Genomic DNA, 23879 nt, shown 5'->3' with positions numbered 1-23879 from the left:
TACGCTTTTTGATCACTTACTATGCGTCAGGCACCTTGCTAGGTAATTCATGCCTATTATTACATTGAATTTTCTTAATAAACTACAGAGTTTTGATGTTTTGAGTTATCATCTCATTTTACTTGTGAAGAAACTAATGCTCAAAGAGTTGAAGGCCACTCAATATGAAAGTGAAGAACCAGGTCTAAAATAAAGATCTTTGCCTCTGAAGATTATACTGTTATAAACTTTATTTATATTGCAGTCAAAACATTTCAATGCATGACATTAAAAGAAAAAAATTAATAATAAGATTAAAATAAATATTTATGCTTGTAAAGATGCTATGTTTTCAGCCTGTCAAAAAAAAAAAAAAAAAAACCTAAATAAAATTAGTACAAACCAGAGAATCAAGCACTAAAGAAAAATAAGTTTTCTCATATAGGGTTATGTCTCTTAATCACTTCCGTCACTCAAAATTTGTTCACTGAAAGTCTTATAAGTCACACAGATTGCTGGAGATACTAAGGGCACAGAGCAAGGAATTAAACAAAGGGCCTGCCCTCATAATGCTTATATTTTAAAGAATATGCAATAATAACAGGAGAAAAATATTACAATAATAAATTGTAGTAACAGGCTAAAAAGGAAAAATAATTATGCTATCAACTCAACAATTATTCTTTTCTAATATTTATTTATTTACTTTATCTTTGGCTGTGCTGGGCCTTCACTGCTACAAATGGACGAGGGCGACTCTCTACTTGCAGTGTGTGGGCCTCTCATTGCGGTAGCTTCTCTTGTGGCTCCAGGGTACAGGCTCAGTAGCCGTGGCACACAGGCTTAGCTGACCAGCCTCATATGGAACTTTCCCAGACCAGGCATCCAACTCATGTCCCCTGCATTGGCAGGTAGATTCTTTACCACCAGAGAACTTGTCAACAGCTCTTCTTAATAAAAGTTGTGAAAATATAAAGATTAGAATTATTCTTCCCTAACATTAATTATAGGCTTCTCAAGTGGCTCAGTGGTAAAGAATCCACCTGTCAAGCAGGAAACGTGGGTTCAATCCCTGGCTCAAGAAGATAGCCTGGAGCAGGAAGTGGCAATCCCCTCCACAGTTCTTGCCTGGGAAATCACATGGACAAAGCCAATCCCAAGGTGGGCAACAGTTCACGGATTTGCAAAGAGTAGGACATGACTAAATAGCAGCAGCAACATGAAGTACACATCATATTATCACCTTTGAGCTATTTTATGAGTTTATAATTATATCTATAAAAATCAAAAATTAAGATCAACCCAGTAGAGATGAAAAATGAAATGTCACCTCATCATCATCAGTTTCGTAATATTTATAGACTGATTCCATGGACCACATGTATCTCCAGTCCTGAAGTCTCCTTAAGATAAACTGCAACATCTTACCTGTACACTAATCAACAATGAGTTAAATAAAATTGTTGGCATGTGTTTATTTTATATCTGAGAGTCATGATTTTCCCTTCTAAGATGTTAGCCTGTAAGAGTACTATGATTATTCCCATTTTACAGAAAAGGAAACTGAAACTTGAAAAGGTTAAGTAACCAGTCCAAGTTTACACTTCTCCAGCTTTATTTACTGCACAAAACATCACTAAGCCCCCCACCACTATATGATGTTAAGCTAAAATTTTACGTTTTTTTTTCACTTTTACAAAATATCTTATCACCGAAAGTACCAAAGAAAACAGAAATACTCTAGAAAAGCTTGTCTTAAAAAACATGGCAGTTGACAGTACCGCTATACCATTTAATCGGCAAAGACCATCTTCACTATCCAACTAATCAAACAAAAAGTCCAGTGGTCCAATGGTTAAGAATCTACCCGCCAATGCAGGGGACACAGGTTTAATCCCTGCTTCACAAAGATCTCACATGTTACATGGCAACTACACCCCTGTCCCACAACTACTGAACCACTGCTTGGTCTTACCAACACAACTACTGAAGCCTCTGTGCCTAGAGCCCGTGCTCAGCAACAAGAGAAGACACCACAGTGAGACGTCTGCACACCCACTTGCTACAACTAGAGAAAGTCCACACACAGCAACGAAGATCTAGTGCAGTCAAAAATAAATGTATAAATCTTAAAAAAAAAAGCCTTCCCTATTTAAAAAAAAGTCTAGGCACTCACCTCTATACCAGAAGAGGTCTCAACTTTGTTTTTCAGTTCCAAAAAATAAATCAATTAATCAAAAAGACACTTATTTAAATGTAATTACAAATAGAATAACAGGAAACAGAATCAACACAAAAAATTTTATCCCCTGGATGAAATAAGGTCCTGCTATTTCCAGTTTTCCTTACTGAAGCACTTGTTGCTTTACTATTAGGCAGGAGAAACACAGTATCAAACTGTAACCATGTTTAATTTCATACCATGGGACAATGCACCACATTAAGGTTCGTAAGTATGAAAGGTACACTTTTTTGTTTAAATAAAGTGCACGCTTTATGATACGTAGGTACAGATTTATACTATAAAACCTCAGAGCACACCAAAACTACTGAGACAAAACCAAAGGCATGTTTTACTAATGGGGGCAAAAGAATCCCTGAACTTAGTCATAAAGTAAGCCTTAAAGGACAAAAAATACAGAAAGAAGGAAAGAGAAAAAGAGGATGGGGAGCTAAGGAAGAAAGAGAAAATACTGGTTTTTGCTTTACATTATAGAATCTAACTTAACATAGAAAGATGTCACAAACACATGAAAAATATCATTTAGGAAAACAAACCACTACTTTTGTCACCTTAGTTTACTACAACAGTCATTCACAGTCTAATTCAACAAAGAAAAAGATTACCAAAGCAGCAAGATATTAATTCATACTTAATTTTTTCAACTGCAAGGAGAAATTCACAATATAAAGAGTCAACTTTATTTTGTAAGATTCAAGTTAAAATTATTAAAATAGGCACTAAAAGAAATCTTCTTTTTAGGGACATAAAAGTTTGACAAGATTCTGTGTTGCATCACCATCTGCCATATCCTGCTCTGATATTTATAAATATAGTTGTGCTATTGATGTTTCTACAACCGCTCCAGGTGTAAGGCATTAGAAGGGAGAACTCTCTTTGATCACTCCAGTGTCATTTCTTCTCTTTAGATCTAAGCAGTCTAGACTGTTCCCAGATTCCCAGAGATATATCTACTAAACTGCCTTTTAATCTCTAAATAGTTTTTTCAAGTGAAATTGGTCAGAAAATGAAATAATCAGAATACTACTTATTCATATAGGAAAGCCACAGATTTGTTTCTTTAAAAGAAAAAAAAGTCTACAAAAATAAAGATGAGGATCTCGACTTTCATCAATTTTTATTTCTAAATGCTACTGTTACTAAAACACAAGCCCGTGTGCCCAACGCACACTGAGTCCAAACAATACTAAATGTCAGTTTGGAACAAAGCAAGGTTTACTGAGGGCCATGCAAAGAGATGGGTGCTTCATCCCTTAAAAACCCAAACTCAGGATTTCCTTGGTGGTCCAGTGGTTAAGAGTACGCCTGCCAGTGCAGGAGACCCTGGATCAATCCCTAGTCCGAAAAGATCCCACGTGCACTGGTGCAACTCAGCCTGCACTCTAGAGCCTGTGAAATGCAGTTATCGAAACCCACACCTACAGCCTATGCTCCGCAACAAGAGAAGTTACTGCTAGACAAGTCTGCACACCGCAACAAGAGAAAGCCTACATGCAGGAATGAAGATGGAGCTCAGCCAAAAATAAATATAAATAAGCAATTTAAAAATATAAGACAAACAAACAAAAATCCAAACTCCCCAAAAGCTTTCAGCAAAGCCCTTTTCTGTGAAAAGTGAGGAAGAGTTTAGGTTAGTCCTAAACTTCTGGGTATTAGGTCACAGTCAGGTAACAACATTCCTATAAATCTCCACCAGAGAAACATTCTACGTTCTGACAAGAAAGGACCAGACCCCAAGGCACAACTCTGACCCTCAGGTCCTGGCTAAGAGGCGGCAGCTCTCGGTTGGTGACTCCCTCAGCTGACATCGCTGGGGGAGACAGGTGCCCAGGACCCAACTGGCCCTCAGGCTCCACAGGCCACCCACACAGCAGAGGCAGGTTGGCAGATGGCAGCTGCATTTGGTGGCAGAGGCAGAGATTGGGGAGAGGTTCACTGCCACCTCAAGGCCTGGGCCCGGGCAGTAGTGGAGCCCCACAGGACACAGCCTTCAGCCTGTTCCCTGGGAGCCCCAGCCCACTCACTACCTGATGCTGGATGAGCTGAAGAGCCCTGGGGAGAAGGCCAGGACACACTCTCATCTTACTCTGTGACTGGGGACCACCACTCTGTTGGTCGTAAGGTGAATGGGCCCACTAATGGTCCCTCAGGGGAGGGAACCAGTGCAGCACTGACCAGTGGGTGAGCAGGACCACTAACAGTTCAAGGTAACCACAGCCAGGTAACAAGATGCCGGGAAAACCTGCTGTGCGTAGCTGTGCTCTATTATGCTGTGACCTAATTGGAAATGTTACAAGGTTCTTAAAATACCAAGCTTACAATTCTGAGTTGAACATGTTTCTATTCAATCCAATATTAACTGTAAACTCTATAAAAAATGTTTTTAGGTATTCAATACATAAAGAGTTTGGGAAAGCTTTAAAACAATTCTGAAAACTGATAGATTAAGTGATGTTTGTATGAAAAAAAGTACCCTTCCTAATACATACCTCTCATAGTCATACTGCATAAAACATAAAAATACTGACACAAAAATATTTCTCTCAAAATTAAACACACACACCGTGGTTAAAATTTCAATACAAAGGCTTATCTAACTGGGAGAAAGATGAGAAATACAAAGACTAAAAAGTCAATAACCAGAAAACCATGTGAAGAATTAGAAGGATATAAGAATTCAAGAAACGAGCAAGTGAAATGTTTAATGCTTATGTGAAGAAGAGAATAAAATCTATCACTGATGGATTTATATATATGATTAAGGAAGAAAATTTATAATCAGGAACATATTATACTTTCTAAAGAAAAATGTAGGAGAGAGGGCTATTTGACATGGAACATATATAAATTTAGTAGTTTTCAATAAATGATTTAAACTACAGCAAGGAAAGAAGCACTATTTGATCCCCAAGATCTTTGCTTCAAATGAGAAAGAAAAACATATTTAGAAAAATGACAATTATTAAAGTAACAAGAAAAAGATTACCCTTTATTATTGAAGAAAGAATTATAACAATGCATATAGCCTTAACATTTCAGGGGATGAAAGAGAGAAGAATTAATTGATTCCAAAGACATTATATTCCAGGTAACAAAGACTGAGAAGGCACTTAAAATATTTGACTAGATACCTAGAATATATCCAAAATGACAAAATTTCAACAAGTATAGAACATTAGAAAAATCAATAAATCAATTTGTGAGGGCACTTCCCTAGTGGTACAGTGGATAAAAATCAGCCTGCCAATGCAGGGGATATGGGTACAATCCCTAGTCTGGGCAGATTCCATATACTATAGAGCACCTAAGCCCATGTGCCACAACTACCAAGGCCACACTGTAGAGAACCTTAACTTCTGAAGCTGCAAGCCACAACTAATGAAGCCCATAAACCTAGGGCCTGTGCTCCAACAACAAGAGAAGTTACTGCAACGAGAAGCCCTCACACTGCAACCAAGAGTATCCCCTGCTTACTGCAATCAAAGAGCTTGTGCGCAGCAACAAACAGTGCAACCAAAAATAAAAAATAAACAATTTTTTTAAATGTACAGGAGGCTTAAAAACAGTGAATTTATATAACTTAAAACCATATAGGAATACCACATGTATCTGGTCATCAGACTTCTGGAAAATTCAGTGAGTCTGAAAAAATATGAACTGTCAAGAAGCAAAAAGATATCCAAACAAGAAAAACTGCTGTCCCTAAGAAGCATGAAAGAAGGAGTTGGTTTACTCAGAGCTATATTTAAAATGATGGCTACTTGATTCTCTGAAAACCTCCAAATCTTCCCAAATTGAAGCAGACTGTAAGAAGTAGAGACTATGTGAAATGCAGCATATGAACAAGTCAAAACTAAAGTCAGCTAAGGGGGAGAGAAAGTCTCCAGTAAGGGGAAAATCTCCAGCAAGGAGAGCAATCAGATGTTTCCAGTTAGAACATCTGAGTTCTAGCACTGATCTGCTTTGTCACCCACCATGACATTTTATCTGTGTTATTTAATTAGAATCTTATCATTAAAACAGAAACCACATATTTTTTTCTGTCTCATAGGCCATCATGAGGCTCTAAAAGTTGAGCAAGTATACAACATTGGTATACAATAAAGATTGCAAAGAAACAAAATAGTTTACAAAATAGTTTACAAAAACCAATAGCTCCAGCATAAGAATAGAAATCAATAGACCATTGGCCTTAAAACAGTGACCAACTTTTTAGAATCGCAGCCCAGGAACAAATGTACCAGATTTATATATATATAAATATATGTATTTTATATATATGTATATTTGCTATATATATATATATACACACATATACACACACATATATATATATTATATATATATATAATGGCAAAACAATAATTATGGAACAATTGGTGAGACAGGCAGCTCCACACTCTAAGAAGCAACAACCGTCAAGAATACCAAGATATTATGTATTATAGGAATCACAGAAAAGAGGAAAGAGCAGAAAAAAATATCTGAAGACATAATGGTCAAAAACATCCCAAATTGATGAAATACATGCACCTATACATCAAAGAAGCTCAACAATGAGAGATTCATACCAAGATTTGACTAAACTATCAAAAGACAAAGAATCTTAAAAGCAGAGAGGAGCAATTTGTCAAAAATAAAGGGTCCTCAGTAATTGTAAAAGCTGATTTCTCATCAGAAACCATGGAGACCAGAAGGCAATGATATGACATACTTCAAGTACTGAACTGTCAACCAAGAGTTCTACACATAGCTAAACTATCCTTTAAGAGTAAAGGATAGCGTGCTCCCTGGGGGCCTACTGGTTACGATTCCAGGCTCTCACTGTTGTGACCCAGTTTCAATCCCTGATCAGGGAACTAAGGTCCCTCAAGCCACATGGTGCAACCAATAACTAAATAAGTGAATAAATTAATAAGAATAAAGGATAAATTAAGACATTCACAGATGAAAACAAAAGTGGAAAGAAGGTGCTAATAGTAGACCTGCCCTATAAGAAATGCTGAAAGGAGTCATTCAGATTGAAGTGAAAGCACATCAGTTAGCATTGGTTTGTCCAAAAAATTTGTTCATGTTCTTCTGTGAGATGTTATGGAAATAACATATAATAATAACTTAAAAACATATCAAGAAATAAAAAACAATGATGAAGGTAACTACACAGGAAATATGAAAACCAGTATTACTATACTTTGGTCTGCAACTCCTCCTATAGGATTTAAAAGGTAAATGAATTAAATAGTAACTATAAATCTATGTTAATGAGCACACAATGTATAAAGATATAATCAGTGACAATAATATAAAGAGGGAGCATAGAGATATAAAGGGGCAAAGTATTCATACTATTGAAACTAAGTTGATACTATTTAAACTAGGTTGTTATAAGTTTAGAATGAAACTGTAATCCCCCAAAGTAACCACCAAGGAAATAACTAAAACAAATATAGAAAAGGAAAGAAGATGGGAATCAAAATGGTGCACTACCAAAAAGGATATGTAACAAATGAGTACTTGTCCTGAACTGTCTTTCCAAAATTGATACATTGAAGCCCTAACCTCTAAGATTTCAAAACGCAACTGTACTTGGAGGTTATGGCTTTAAAGAGGTCATTAAGTTAAAATGAGACATTTATTATAGGCCCTAATCTGTAAGGAAATCAAACCAGTCCATCCTAAAGGAGATCAGTCCTGGGTGTTCATTGGAAGGACTGATGTTGAAGCTGAAACTCCAATACTGTGGCCACCTCATGTGAAGAGTTGACTCATTGGAAAAGACCCTGATGCTGGTAAAGATTGAGGGCAGGAGGAGAAGGGGACAACAGAGGATGAGATGGTTAGATGGCATCACCAACTCGATGGACATGGGTTTGGGTGGACTCCAGAGGAGTTGGTGATGGACAGGGAGGCCTGGCGTGCTGCGGATCATGTGGTCGCAAAGAGTCGGACACGACTGAGCAACTGAACTGAACTGAATCTAATCTGACTAGTGTCTTTTTATAAGAATTAACAGAAACACACAGAGACACAAGGGTATGCACAGAGGGGCAAATATGTGAAAAGGCAGTAAGAGAAGAAAGGACCCAGAAGAAACCAAGGAGCCAACACCTTGACCTTAAACTTCTAAGCTTCCTTGATCTGTGAGAGAGTTAAATTCTTTTTTTAAGCTGCCCAATCCATGATGTTATTACGGCAGCCAGAGCAAACCACCATAGTATTTAATTGAAATTGTATACTTTTCCTAACTCTTTATTACATATTTAAACTTCAATAGGTCATACTGTATGTTCTTAATGTACATAAATGTAATAAATTTTTAAAAAGAAGAGTTAAGTACACTTGGATTAAACAGATATTACCAAAATTTAGAAAAGAATAACAATGACATGTTCCATTTTGTCCCATAAAACAAAAGAATATTTCAAATTTCTGTTTCCAATACTTCTCTGAACTGATTAGAACCATTAGGACATCTCCTTTAATGTGTGATAAAACTGGGTACAGTTAAATGTAAATGTCACTCTGACTTACAGCGTTGCTCTTATCAAGTCCACATTCGTGATGTCCATCCAACACGATGACATGAAACTAAATATCCTTTCAACAAAAGCATCTGACCATGTAATACTTTAGATTTTACTTATTAGCAATAACAGACATTGAGATATATCAGAATCCATTTCTAGCTCTACCTTGAATCTAAATGGCTGTTTTAGTATTCCAAATGTTTATTCAATCATATCCTTTGCATCGATAGATTCATTACATATACTATCCATGCCTAAAATGAACATTATTTCAAAACACTTCAAAACACAACTGCAGTTTTGGCTGTCAAGCTGGATTCCAAGTAGGTTACAGTTTTAGTAAAGTCATTGAGAAAGTCCTATTTAAGTTAGCTGCCCTTTCAAAGTGACCTTCTACCCCTCTTGAGATATAAAGCAGTCCTATCACACAACAGTGAGTCATTTGATTGCTGTGTGAGTTTTTCTTAGCCTCTTTATGGCCTCTTCAAGTATCATCTAACACTTTTGGAGAAATGGCATATAAATTTTTGTTTTACTGTAATCTTTCTCTGCATTCTCTTCAATGTACATTAGACAAGGACATTCTTCTTATATCACATCTTTAAAATATTATATTGCAGGACATATTTTCTAGGTCCAGCAATAATTATAGCCATCTTTCAGGCACATGTTCAAGGAGGCAATCTTCTTCCATTTTTTTAAAGTCAAAAATCACATTAAGTGCATCTGTACATTTAAAAAAACCGGAAAGTGATCAAACGTCCACTATGAAGGTACCAATCTCACAGGTAAGCAAATCACTTTTTTGTATACAACATGTGCAGGATATTTAGAAGATAAAATCTTTTTATTTTCATTAGTAAGTTTACAATGAACAGAATCTGTTAAAATTTAAATTTGTACTGCCTGTCAAATATGCAGATAAGAAAAGTCTAAAAAGTATATTTGGGCATGATATCAACAATATTATGATATCTTATTTTATGCTGCCTGAAGTTTGATTCAAATCTTCAAAACATGTTTTAACAAATTAAATTCTCTAAGAGCTAATGGGAACATTTTCCTGTTGATGTGGTTTGTCCCATCGCTTATATCAAAGTGTGCCTGCTGATGAGATCTGACAGAATGAGTTCTACATCGTCAAATGTTACCCTTCACTCTCCATGTGACTTTCAGTTCTTCTTTAGTAGCAGTGATGACTTTTCCAAGTAACTTTCCCTTTCAGTGTTTCAGCATATCTTTAAATATAGCTACCATGCAAGCTACTATTGTTAAACTACTGAATAAGGAGAAATCGACCTAAACCTGGTGTTGTGTGGTGAAATTACCTTAAAGCCCTGGTAGACGCCAAGTACTTTATAAGCAAGCAATACCAGAGGACACAGAACAGAAAGGGCCTGCTGACCAAATTAAGCTGTTGAAATCATAGATGTATCCATCTAAAGCACACAGCAAGAAGCAAGGGAAAGTGTCGGAGCAGGTTAATGCTCACTTGCAAATAAGTGTAAGGACCACACCACCTGAATGTTCACACATTATCTGCCTTTAACCTCATCCGACTGATGATAATGGTATAGGTAGGAGAGCAAGGCCACAGTTTGAGCAATGGGGCCCAGAGACGGGAGTCCTTGGCAGATATTATAAAACAAGGAAACTAAATCTTGGGAAATAACCTGAGTAGTCATGGCTTTATTTACCTTTCCAAAGTTACACACCTTCGAGGCCAGAAATAAGGACATAGTAAGTTTCACTAATGAATGATCTTTCGAGGGTAGGTATAACTGTCAGCCTAGTATTACATGATCATAATATGTTTTTTCCATCCTTTTCTAGCTATAAGTAACACTCTTGTTTGTTATAGCATAGCTTTTTATTCCATCTTCAGCAGTCTTATAGGTTACAAATTTACTTGCTATTTATATTTAACAAATCATATCAATATTGCCTGTTTCTCAAGCTACTTGTTTACTACTTATACTTGACAGTCCAGTGGTTAAGACATTGTGCTTCCACTGCAGGAGATAAGGGTTTGATCCCTGGTTGGAAACTAAGATCCCAAATGGTGCATGGCACGGGCAAGGGGAAAAAAAAAAAAAAAAAAAGCCTGTTAGTTTTATCTCAATCTTAAAAGCTATCAGTTTACTATTTATAAATTTCATCTATCTTTATTTTTCCTATCTTTACAGAAGAACTGATTTTCAAAATACCTATTACAAAAGATCACCCAGGAAACACATATTACACATGGTATGTACTAACAAAAACTATACAGAATTAAATTATTTATGAGTACTTTGATGATGACTGAATTCCTATCATAGAGCTTCGCCCTATTTTAGATCTACAGTTCACAGGACCTGGAAGACATTCAGTTAGCACAGTTACACCAAACTGGTATTTGTTGCCCAGTATTTGCTTCTCAGTCACCTAGAATAGTAAGAGAAAATGGAAGGGCAATCCAGTTGTTCTCTGCAGTAAAGGAGAACACAAATGGATAAGAAAAGAAGACCAAAGCCCAAAACCAACAAATCAAATGCACTAACAGAAAATAAAATCTGGAACCTGTCCTGATGGGTCATCTCCAGCTAGACTTTTTAAACAGCTTACAGTTCAACCTCATTCATTCATCACATTAGATTCAAGCAAGGCTTTATCAAAACTGTTCACGTTAATGTTCTAAATATTGTATCAAATTTGACTTAAACTTAAGAAGACACAGCTTATGATACCAGCTACTACTGAGCACAACGGTTAGCACATAGCAGATGCCAATAAATATTTACTTTATGTATAAAGCAATCGATTATTTCTATTAATGACTGCCATGGAAAATCTGAAGAATTCTCCTTCTGAAGAAAAGTACTTCTCTAGGAACATTTTTCAAACCTCTCTGGCTACCCCAAAGATAAATTATAATTGGGCAATTATGTAGCTGAATCATCAATCAGATGGAAAGGAAAAGCACTCTCAAAACATTAGGGGAACTAAAAAGCCAAATAACATGTTTAACTGAAGACTAGATTGAAATAGTATTTTTCAGTGGATGAGAGCCACAAATCTGGTTGTTCTGTCCATGGATGGGTAAGTTTACAGTCTGTTAACTAAGTAAAATGGCGGGAGGGGGAGAAGCCCTGCAACCCTAGTGGTTTCCAAACTTTCCCTTTAAGAGCAGTATAACTTTTTAAAATGTTCATTATCTCATTAATCCTTATGACCTTCATTTGAGATACACATTAAACTCCACATTTATAGATGAAAGGCCCATTAAAGTTGCTCATGGTTTCACAGCCAGTAAAGCAACAAAGTTTGAACCCAAACCCAGTTTAATGGATTCCCATAGCCACAAGAGCAAGCCTATGTTCTTGTTGCCTCAGTGATTGTTAAATAAGCAAATGAAATATAAAACTTGAATAAAGTTGATATACTTCCTATAGAAGCATTTCTAGAATCTATTTTTCAATTTATTTTTAAAATATGATAAAAGATATATAAGATATATACAAAAGGTATACAAGATATAAAAAAGAGATACCAAATTTATATTTTTAATCATTTTTAAGCATACAGTGCAATGGCATTAGATATATTCACACTGTTGTACAACCACACTATTCACCTCTAAACTCTTCATCTTATAAAACTGAAACTCTATGCCCAGTAAGCAATAACTCTTCATTTTCTCTTCCTATAACCCCTGGAAACTACGTTCTACTTACCATCTCTATGAATTTGACTAATTTGGGTACCTCGTATAGGTGGAATCATCAATATTAATACTCCTGTAACTAAGTTATTTCATATACTGTATACACTCAAGATTCATTCATATTGTAGTATGTGTCAGAATTTCCTTACTTTTCAAGGCTGAAAAATATACCACTGTATGCATACACCACATTCTGTTTGGTCATTCATTCACTAAAGGACATGTGGGTTGCCTCCACTTTTTAGCTGTTCTGAATAATTCTGTCATGAACACACATGTACATAATGTCAATACCCTGCTTTTAATTCTTTTGGGTATATAACCTGTCTCAGTGTGCTCTGCCTGATATAACAAAATATCATAGACCAGATGGCTTGAACAATAGAAAACTTTTTCTGGAGGCTTGGAAATCTAAGATTAAGATACAGTTGATGTGGCAGCCTGAGAAGACTAATAAAAACACCTAAGTACAAAAAGTAAACTGTCTTTTTTCTATTAACCTGAACTTACTAAATGACTACTGGAATGTTAAACAAACAAACGAACAAAATCCACTGATAAACACAAAGATCTCATCTCCTCAGGCCACTGAACACAGTGTTTTACAACCTAAAACATTTTACTACTTTAAATGATCAAATGATTAAATCTGAGCTTTGATAGTGTGCAGGATAATTACAGTACATGTCTAAATTTAATAAAAGTCCAATCTTCGACAATTCTCCACTTCTTCAGTCCATAATTAAAACTGCAAGGAAAAGCATTAATCAATGTAAAAAAAAAAAAACAAAATGACCTGAATCCATGAGAGTTAACTTGTGACTGCAGTTACAGGGACTCTGAGCTAGTTTACAAATCACAGAGGTAAGAACAGAGATTTATAAAGCTCTTCCTGTTCTTCACAATTGGAACTTTAAATAGAACACTAACATTACCACTTAAAATTAGGTTACACTGGTAACTTGAAAGAGTACACGTCAAAATGAGTTCGTCCAATTACCCACTGGAAGATGTATATAGATACAGACAGAGATGCATAAACTCATATATAAATATACACAAATATATAGATATATATGTATTTATATATACTACAAGAAAACTTATAGTATCCATAAGAACATCCATTCTAAGTACTATAAGAAAGCCACAAAATTTAATTATATTAAAAAAGCTAAGAACTTTGGCAGAGTAAAAGATGTGAAAAGTCATTAAAGTACAAATGACAAATAAAAAATACTTCCAATTCCAAAAAAGGAATACTATTTATAAAAAACACAGAACTTCTACAAATCAAGAACATGAAATGTTATAAAATATATCCAAAGGATTCCACAGGTAATTAAGAAATATATATGAATAATAAACATTTAAAACCAACAAAAATATTCTATAACAAAAAATATAGATTAAAATACTTATGAACAATGGCCAAAAGTATCAAATCATTTTGAGTCAATTTCTTTTACCACCTTTAAAATAATCAACTAACCTGGGCCACTTTAATTGAATTCTGGGTAGAGCCACCAGCATGATATTCAACTTTGAATTTTTTTACAAGTTCATCAAACCTAAAAGTAAATCACAGTAGAAAAATGTTAGCATTTGTCAGTTGTCACAATGCAAATTTTTCTGATTAGAAGCTCATTAAATTACATTTAGTGAAATTTTTGAATTACATAATTATGTTGAATAAATGAATTAAAATGCTATATGAAAACAACTTTGCTAAATTTCCATACTTAACAAATTGTTTTCTACAAGTGTACAATTATGAGACTTTAAAATACATAGGGTGACCATATTAGACATTAAATAAAAGGTAAAAATAAAAATTTGTAAGTTATTAAATATTTATAAGCAATGAATATTTTCCTACTTTAAATGTTAAATTCTAAAATTCTAACAAATGTATGTCCTAATAAGTTCAAAATTTTTTAGTATCATAATCGCTACAATTTTATAACTTAAAGAATCACAAAACTACATGGAGTTGCATGATTCTTAGGAAAGTTGATTGGTGACAGTTTCTGTATCTGCGAAATAGAGAGGCAGAGAGAGATGATCTAAAGCTTTCATACTTCATTACCTTGGCATCTGATAAAGGAAGATATTATACTAACTACACATAGTACTTTTCATACAAGGTGATGCATGTAAATCCCTAGTATTACACTCAAAGGGCTAAGTAAATTGATTAAAATGTCTCAGATTACATGGCGCTTAATAATCTAGATGACAAGTCAATATTATCAGAGACACATCTCTAACATGTTGGATGCTGTGGGAGATAACCAAAGGGCATAGGCATAAACTTTATTTTAAAGGATTTATATGTTTTGGAGGGACAAGGATGAAAGAATATGCATGAAAAAAGAAAATTTTAAAACACCAAGTTATCCATAAACAAAATGCATGCAATACAGAAAGCAAGGGTTACAGAAGACCAAAGAAGAGAGACTGGGATGTGAATACAGTGTTCAAGAAAGACACCAGTCTTAGTGCTATTTTCACAACTTTAAAATTTTAAAGCTCAGAAGGAGGTTTTTTACTCAAATGAAACCTTTCACAAAACTTCAAAATACAAAAACGGATAAATATAGAGATGGTTACGTTAGGAACAGGGAAAACAGAGTTACTATACCCACTTCTATCATTCCAATTGCCTTCAAACTACATCTATAAAACCCTGAGATGTCAATAAATACAACTGGCAAAGCCCAAACTGTGGACAAGGTGGCTTGGTGGTAAAGAATCCACCTGACAATGCAGGAGACACAGGAGACACATGTTCAATCCCTGGGTGAGGAAGATCCCATAGCGTAAGAAATAGCAACTCACCCCAGTATTCTAGCCTGGGAAATCCCATGGATAGAGGAGGCTGGCGGTCGCAGGAGCCAGACGCGATGGAGCACCCACTAGAAAGTTTTGACAACAGTATCTGTATACCACTAAGAAGAACTTACAAAAACACTATCTTAAAAACCCAGATAACCATGATAGTGTGCTCACTCATCTAGAGCCAGATGTTCTGGAGTGACAAGTCAAGTGGGCCTTAGGAAGCATCATTACAAACAAAGCTAGTGGAGGTGACAGAATTCCAGCTGAGCTATTTCAAATCCTAAAAGATGATGCTGTGAAAGTGCTGCAGTCAAAATGCCAGAAAATTTGGAAAACTCAGCAGTGGCCACAGGACTGGAAAAGGTCAGTTTTCATTCCAATCCCAAAGAAAGGCAGTGCCAAAGAATATCCAAACAACTGTACAATTGCAGTCATCTCACACACCAGCAAAGTAATGCTCAAAATTCTCCAAGCGAGGCTTCAACAGTATGTGAACCAAGAGTTTCCAGATGTTCAAGCTGGATTTAGAAAAGGCAGAGGAACCAGATATCAATTGCGAACATCCACTGGATCACAGAAAATGCAAGAGAATTCCAGAAAACTATCTACTTCTGCTTCACTGACTACACTAAAGTCTTTGACTGTGTGGATGACAACAAACTGTGGAAAATTCTTACAGATGAGAATACCAGACCACTTGACCTGTCTCCTGACTTCCCTGGTGGCTCAGACGGTAAAGCGTCAGCCTACAATGAGGGAGACTACATTCGATCCCTGCGTCGGGAAGATCCTCTGGAGAAGGAACTGGCAACCCACTCCAGTACCCTTGCCTGGAAAATCCCATGGATGGAAGAGCCTGGTAGGCTACAGTCTATGGGGTCGGACACTCAGTCGGACACGACTGAGTGACTTCACCTTACCTTGCCTTTTTGACCTGCCTCCTGAGAAATCTGTATGCAGGCCAAGAAGCAACAGTTAGAACTGGACATGGAAAAGAGTAGTTCCAAGTAGGGAAAGGAGTACATCAAGGCTGTATAGTGTCACCTTGATTATTTAACTTATGTGCAGAGTCCATCATGTGAAATGCTGGCTGGATGAAGCACATGCTGAAATCAAGATTGCAGAGAGAAATATCAATAACCTCAGATATGCAGATGACACTACCCTTATGGCAGAAAGTGAAGAGAAACTAAAGAATCTCTTGATCAAAGTAAAAGAGGAGACTGAAAAAGCTGGCTTAAAACTCAACATTCAAAAAACAAAGATCATGGCATACAGTCCCATCACTTCATGGCAAATAGATGGGGAGACAATGCAAACAGTGAGAGACTGTATTTTCAGTTCAGTTCAGTTCAGTCGCTCAGTCCTGTCTGACTCTTTGCGACCCCATGAATCACAGCACGCCAGGCCTCCCTGTCCATCACCTACTCCCAGAGTTCACTCAGATTCATGTTCATCGAGTCAGTGATGCCACTCAGCCATCTCATCCTCTGTCATCCCCTTCTCCTCCTGCCTCCAATCCCTCCCAATATCAAAGTCTTTTCCAATGAGTCAACTCTTCGCATGAGGTGGCCAAAGCACTGGAGTTTCAGCTTCAGCATCATTCCTTCCAAAGAAATCCCAGGGCTGATCTCCTTCAGAATGGACTGGTTGAATCCCCTTGCAGTCCAAGGGACTCTCAAGAGTCTTCTCCAACACCACAGTTCAAAAGCATCAATTCTTCGGCACTCAGCCTTCTTCACAGTCCAACTCTCACATCCATACATGACTACTGGAAAAACCACAGCCCTGACTAGTCGGACCTTAGTCAGCAAAGTAATGTCTGCTTTTCAATATGCTATCTAGGTTGGTCATAACTTTTCTTCCAAGGAGTAAGTGTCTTTTAATTTGGAGTACATCATGAGAAATGCTGGACTGGAAGAAACACAAGCTGGAATCAAGGTTGCCGGGAGAAATATCAATAACCTCAGACATGCAGATGACACCACCCTTATGGCAGAAAGTGAAGAGGACTAAAAAGCCTCTTGATGAAAGTGAAAGAGGAGAGTGAAAAAGTTGGCTTAAAGCTCAACATTCAGAAAACGAAGATCATGGCATCCGGTCCCATCACTTCATGGGAAATAGATGGGAAAACAGTGGAAACAGTGTCAGACTTTATTTTTGGAGGCTCCAAAATCACTGCAGATGGTAGGGGAGTCTAAAAGCACAGCAGATGGTGACTGCAGCCATGAAATTAAAAGATGCTTGCTCCTGGGAATAAAAGCTATGACCAAACTAGACAGCATATTAAAAAGTAGAGACATTACTTTAAAGACATAAGTTAATCTAGTGAAAGCTATGTTTTTTTCAGTAGTCATGTATGGTTGTGAGAGTTGGACCATAATGAAGGCTGAGTGCCAAAGAATTAATGCTTTTGAACTGTGGTGTTGGAGAAGACTCTTGAGGGTTCCTTGGACTGCAAGGAGATCAAACCAATCAATCCTAAAGGAAATCAACCCTGAATAATCCTTGGAAGAACTGATGCTGGAGGTTAAGCTCCAATATTCAGCCACATGATGCAACGAACCAACTCATTGGAAAAGACCCTGATGCTGGGTAAGACTGAAGGCAGAAGGGGAAGTCAAAGGATGAGATGGCTGGATGGCATCACTGACTCAATGGACAATAAGTTTGAGCCAGCTCCGGGAGTCAGCAATGGAGAGGGAAGCCTGGCGTGCTGTAGTCCACAGGGTTGCAAAGAATCGGACATGACTGAACAACTGAACTGAATGGAATAATACTAACCTATTCGAAGGACTGATGCTAAAGCTGAAACTCCAATACTCTGGCCACCTCATGCGAAGAGTTGACTCATTGGAAAAGACCCTGAGGCTAGGAGGGATTGGGGGCAGGAGAAGAGGATGACAGAGGATGAGATGGCTGGATGGCATCACCGACTCTATGCACATGAGTTTGAGTGAACTCCGGGAGTTGGTGATGGACAGGGAGGCCTGGCGTGCTGCAATTCATGGGGTTGCAAAGAGTCAGACACGACTGAGCGAATGAACTGAAATGAACTGAATACTTACAGGAGAGAAGAAAAAGTACATAGTCCCAGATGCAGATATGTGGGAGTTGTGGTAGTCTAGGAAATCTTCTCTTTTAATTACTTTCTAAACTATGTATCAGCTAAGAATGATACTGGAGATTGGAAGAGAAAGGAAGAATGAGTGGACAAAATAAACATTAAGTGATTAACTGCTCTACCTGTTTGAGGCCATTCCACTTTCAAAAGCCAATTTCTCTAAAAAGATATGTCCCTTCATCAGAACCTGTGAATGTAACCTTATTTGGAAAAAAAAAGTGGGGGGTCTTGCAGGAGGTAGAGATTTGGGGCTCTTCAGGAGGTAAAATCCTCCCTCTTGAATTACCCAGCTAAGTCTCAGATCTCAATGCCAGTTCTTCTTACAATGGACAAAAGAGAAGACAGAGGTGAAGATGGAGACAGAGATTGGACAAATGTGGCCAAAAGCCAAGGAAGCCAAGGAATGGCAGCATCCATCAAAAGCTGGAAGAGACAAAGATTCTCCACTAGGCTCTTCAGGAGTACAACTATGCTAACACCTTGATTTCAGACTTTTGCTTCCCAAGAACTTTAAGAGAATAAATTTCTGTTGAAGACCACCCCAGTTTGTTGTTGTACAGCAACACCATCCTTTCTCACTCTCTCAAGAATCTTTCCTTAAGTTATGTCTTATCTCCTCCATCATTAATTTCTTCCTTCCAACAACAAAGAATCAAACAGATATAATATTTTGGTAATAACTGGGGGGTAGATTTAGTACAGATACTAAAATCACAGTAAACCAGTGACAATCTGTACTGTTTACTTTGTTTTTGTTCTCATTTCTCCCAGCACCATCAAATAGAACTTTCTGTTAATAGTGAAAAGTTCTGTATCTGTGCATCCAGTCTGACAGCCACTAGCTAGCTACTGAACGCTTGGAAGGTAGACAGTGTGACTTATGTTTTATTTCAAATAAAAATTTAAATTTCATTTAACTTTATTAACTTTTGCTTGAACATCTATAGCCTCAAGGCTAGCGGCTACCTTCTAGACTATTATGGTTTCTTCAAGATGCTCTAGAGAAAGTGGATTACAAGAGCAAATAAGCATAGGAAATTGTGTATTCTATTCTCATCTTGAAGATGCATATTGTATATCAGCATACTAAAAGCACTGAGATATCTGAAATAAAGAACAATGTTTTATTTATTAAACATATAGGATCTTAGAATCCTCTGAGGTTCTAGGGTTAGGTTCCATAGCTAACATTTATGTAATACTTACTACATGCCAGAAGCTACTGTTTTAAATATTTTATCCAAATCATTTTTTTAAATGCTCAATGCAAGTTTATAACATGGGTACTACTATTAGCTCCTATTTCTTTCAATTTCTTTTCAACAAATACCTACATACTACAGTATGCAGTATTCCATATTTTGGTCTAATAAATCCTGATGAATTCTGATAGATGACAAGGTAGATCCATTTCAAAAATGTTTAATTTTTCATTTTGACTTTTTACTGTGTGTATGCACTGATTCTCAGTTCAGTTCAGTTCAGTAGCTCAGTCATGTCTGACTCTTTGCGACCCCATGAATTGCAGCACGCCAGGCCTCCCTGTCCATCACCAACTCCCAGAGTTCACTCAAACTCATGTCCATCGAGTCGGTGATGCCATCCAGCCATCTCATCCTCTGTCATCCCCTTCTCCTCCTGCCCCCAATCCCTCCCAGCATCAGGGTCTTTTCCAATGAGTCAACTCTTCACATGAGGTGGCCAAAGTATTGGAGTTTCAGCTTCAGCATCAGTCCTTCCAAAGAACACCCAGGACTGATCTCCTTTAGGATGGACTGGTTGGATCTCCTTGCACTGATTCTACTAAATAGTTTAACATTCTTCAACATTCAGTCTACTTCTTCGAAGTAGACTTATACTACTGACACTTTCCATATATTTCAATTGAGAAATATTAAGTAACCAAAATATATGTACAATATAACCCAAGAAAATTACAATATGTATGTGTATAATGCAAGCAAAATTACCCAATATACGTATGTTCTAAAAAGGACCTGGAAGGTTACAACCAAGGTGTTAACAGTGGTTTACTCCAAAGAAGAAGCAATTACAGATCTTATATACTTTTTTTTGATTGTGTAATATGCATAGAAACTGTTTGTAATGAAAACATTTAAAAATCTACTTCATCTTACAATGGAAGAAAATAGCAGTTTTCCCAGTCAACAATACAAATAGAACTATATACAAATCAAAACACAGTGCAGAGAAGTGAGTGGCTCTGAATGAAAGAGGCAGGGAAAGAGTAATATCTGAAGTGGAATTTGACAGATATGGGAGAAAAAATATTCAGGGCTAAGGATAAAACAAAACTCTAACATATTCAGGGAAGTAAGTTATACACAGACTAAAATGTAGGTAAAAATCAAAGTAGTAAAAACTGACAAAAGCGAACTCTCTCTGCCAGACTAATACACTTCAGTACTATGCAGTAGGCAACTAGGAATTATTAAAATCTATTTACTGATAGTGTGAAAGGTAGATTTTCTTTTTAAATGATAATAGCTCTTCTCCAAGAACAAGGCAGATTGGGAGGCAGACTGGGACTTCCCTGGGGATCCAGGGGCTAAGACTCCACACTCCCAATGCAGGGGGCCTAGGGAACTAGATCCCACACACCACAACTGCGCAGCCAGATACATAAAGTATTTTTTAAAAAGAGTAGAGAGGGAAAATCACATCTTTTGAGGAAAAAAAAATGAACAGAGAGAGAGGGAGAAAGAGAGAGAGGCACATCGCAAGCCTTTGGAAAAGTTCATAAGTCATATGCTGAGCCAAGGGGCTAGAGGGAAGTGATCAAGCTAAGGAATCATTTCCGAAGTTGAAGACAGGGCATGTGATAAATAACGGGAAGTGAAAGATGTGTCAGAGGGAAAAACAATCCTGAGACTTCTACTTTGCATGACTAGTTGGATGGTGTTAAGAAAGGCAATATAAGAAAGAAGAAAAGTCATATGGAAAAAAGGGAACTCCTAAGTACGTGATTATCAAAGAGATTTTGTATGAAAGTTCCACATTGTCTATGACAAAACTATAAATGCTCAATGGAAAATGCCAGGGAAAGAGGGACTGTATATCTTTAATGAAAGAACAAAAAAGTAGAGCTAAGATATTAATAAGCCTCAAAACCATGGTTTAAATTTTATAGGGATATAATCAATTATATAAAAACCCTAAATATTTTCTAGGTTACTTAGAAATAACAGAGTTTATGATACCTTTACATTTGATAGAGAACTTCCATATATTTCAGAATGTGATTTTTTTTTCCTACAGGGAGTGATTTGTCTATTTCTGTACGTCATAGATACATTCTTACTTTTTCCTTTCTTTGAGCTTCTTTGTCTGAATGGAGTGAGTGTATCAAACACCTCAATAAAAAAAAGAATTTAAATAACAGCTGATCCATTTCATATGAAAGTATTTTCATTAAAGAAAATTTTAAATAAAAATTAATGTCACTGGGATATAATTCAGAATTTCTCAAAGATTAACCTTATGGAAAAAAGAAGAATGCAATATACCATATACTGTTAAAGAACTGTAATACTTGTGTATAGTATCAAGCTGATGATGCACAGGAGAACTTAAATTTTAAGTAACACTCTCAGCTCTCATATCACATATTAGTAAATACTTCATAAATATGCTATCTATATATATATGCTCTTTTTTTTTGAGAAGAAAAGTAAAAAAATAATAGAGTAGAGAAGACTTCAAATATTAACATGGCAGGCAGAGATATGACTAAATACTAGCCTTTTAATCCTGGTTTAATATTAAACCATACCTCAGAGTGGTAGTATACACAGAGAAGTTATCATAAGAAAATGATCAACCATGAGAATTTTAAGTCTATTAAAAGATAACACAGACTTCTGATAAAAATAATACTGATGATCCTAAGCATGCTACAGGAGCATCTAGTCAAAGCTATGGTTTTTCCAATAGTCACGTACGGATGTGACTAGCAGGAGCAAAGAGCTTCTAATTTTGGAACAGCTGGGCAATGACTAAATGACCAAAGTAAACACAGTCAACCAAACATAATTCATCCTTTAGCATAAAAGCTCTTTTGGCATTGAGGTCAAGCCAAGTATTAATGGAAAAGAATGTAGGAGAGTATACTACAAAGAGATTCACCTTTTCAAAAACAGTAATTACTATATTAACTACAACATGGCTGGCAGAGCTGCCAAGATTGCCCTGAGAAATATCAATAACCTCAGATACACAGATGACACCACCCTTATGGCAGAAAGTGAAGAGGAACTAAAGAGCCTTTTGATGAAGGTGAAAGAGGAGAGTGAAGAAGTTGGCTCCAAGCTCAACATTCAAAAACAGAAGATCATGGCATCCAGTCCCATCACTTCATGGCAAATAGACGGGGAAACAATAGAAACAGTGAGAGACTTTATTTTCTTGGGCTGCAAAATCACTGCAGAGGGTGACTGAAGCCATGAAATTAAAAGACGCTTGCTCCTGAGAAGAAAAGCTATGACCAACCTAGACAGCATATTAAAAACCAGAGACATTACTTTGCCAATAATAGTCCATCTAGTCAAAGCTATGGTTTTTCCGGTAGTCACGTATGGATGTGAGAGTTGGACCACAAAGAAGGCTGAGCATCGAACAACTGATGCTTTTGAACTGTGGTGCTGGAGAAGACTCTTGAAAGTCCCTTGGACTGCAAGGTGATCCAACCAGTCAATCCTAAAAAAAAAATGAGTCCTGAATATTCACTGGAAGGACTGATGTTGAAGCTTAAAGTCCAATACTTTGGCCATCTGATGCGATGAGCCAACTCATTAGAAAAGACCCTGATGCTGGTAAACATTGAAGGCAGGAGGAGAAGGGAATGACAGAGGATGAGATGGCTAGATGGCATCACTGACTCAACAGACATAAGGTTGAAAAAGCTCTGGAAGATGATGAAGGACAGGGAAGTCTGGTGTGCTGTAGTCTGTGGGGTCACAAAGAGTCAGAAACAGCTGAGTGACTGAAAAACAACTACAACATGGTCAGATAAGACTATGGAGAAGTCAATAACTGAAAAGTTTAACGGAAGAGAAATATGGTGCTACCTTGAAGACAGTATCTAGATTTTGCTGCTTATTATTATAGTAAACTATTCATTTCATAAAATTTCCAACTAGTATCCACTTTACAAAGTTGGAATGAGGAACAAACAGTGAATGATTTTTCAATGAGTTTTAAGAAATAAACACAAGCAGAGTCTAACTCAGATAATTTAGGAATAAAGAATAATGACCACACAAAAGTAAAAATCAGGAGTGTAAAGGTTAAGGAGAATAGTATTTGTCACAGGATGATAATAAAACAATGTATATATACTGTATCTTAGAAAAAACAATCATAAGACTCTTAATTCCACTGACAGTGATTCACACATAAGGATATGAATGATAAAGTAAGTTTTATCCCTTATAATCTGAG

The 23879-nt window shown here is 36.7% G+C and overlaps 1 protein-coding gene across 2 annotated transcripts in view; it reads right to left on the bottom strand.

Moving 5' to 3' along the window:
* ADK (adenosine kinase) overlaps positions 1-23879 on the bottom strand; it is a 544106-nt gene that overhangs the window by 357895 nt on the left and 162332 nt on the right. For both annotated transcript variants that reach the window (XM_012105377.3, XM_004021485.5), the window contains exon 4: positions 13947-14025. In XM_012105377.3, the coding sequence (XP_011960767.1) occupies positions 13947-14025 (79 nt within the window). The remainder of the gene's footprint in view (positions 1-13946; positions 14026-23879) is intronic.

Source organism: Ovis aries, chromosome 25 (assembly GCF_016772045.2).
Source record: "Ovis aries strain OAR_USU_Benz2616 breed Rambouillet chromosome 25, ARS-UI_Ramb_v3.0, whole genome shotgun sequence".
Taxonomy (NCBI): Eukaryota; Metazoa; Chordata; class Mammalia; order Artiodactyla; family Bovidae; genus Ovis; species Ovis aries.
This window is presented reverse-complemented; position numbering and strand designations above follow the sequence as displayed.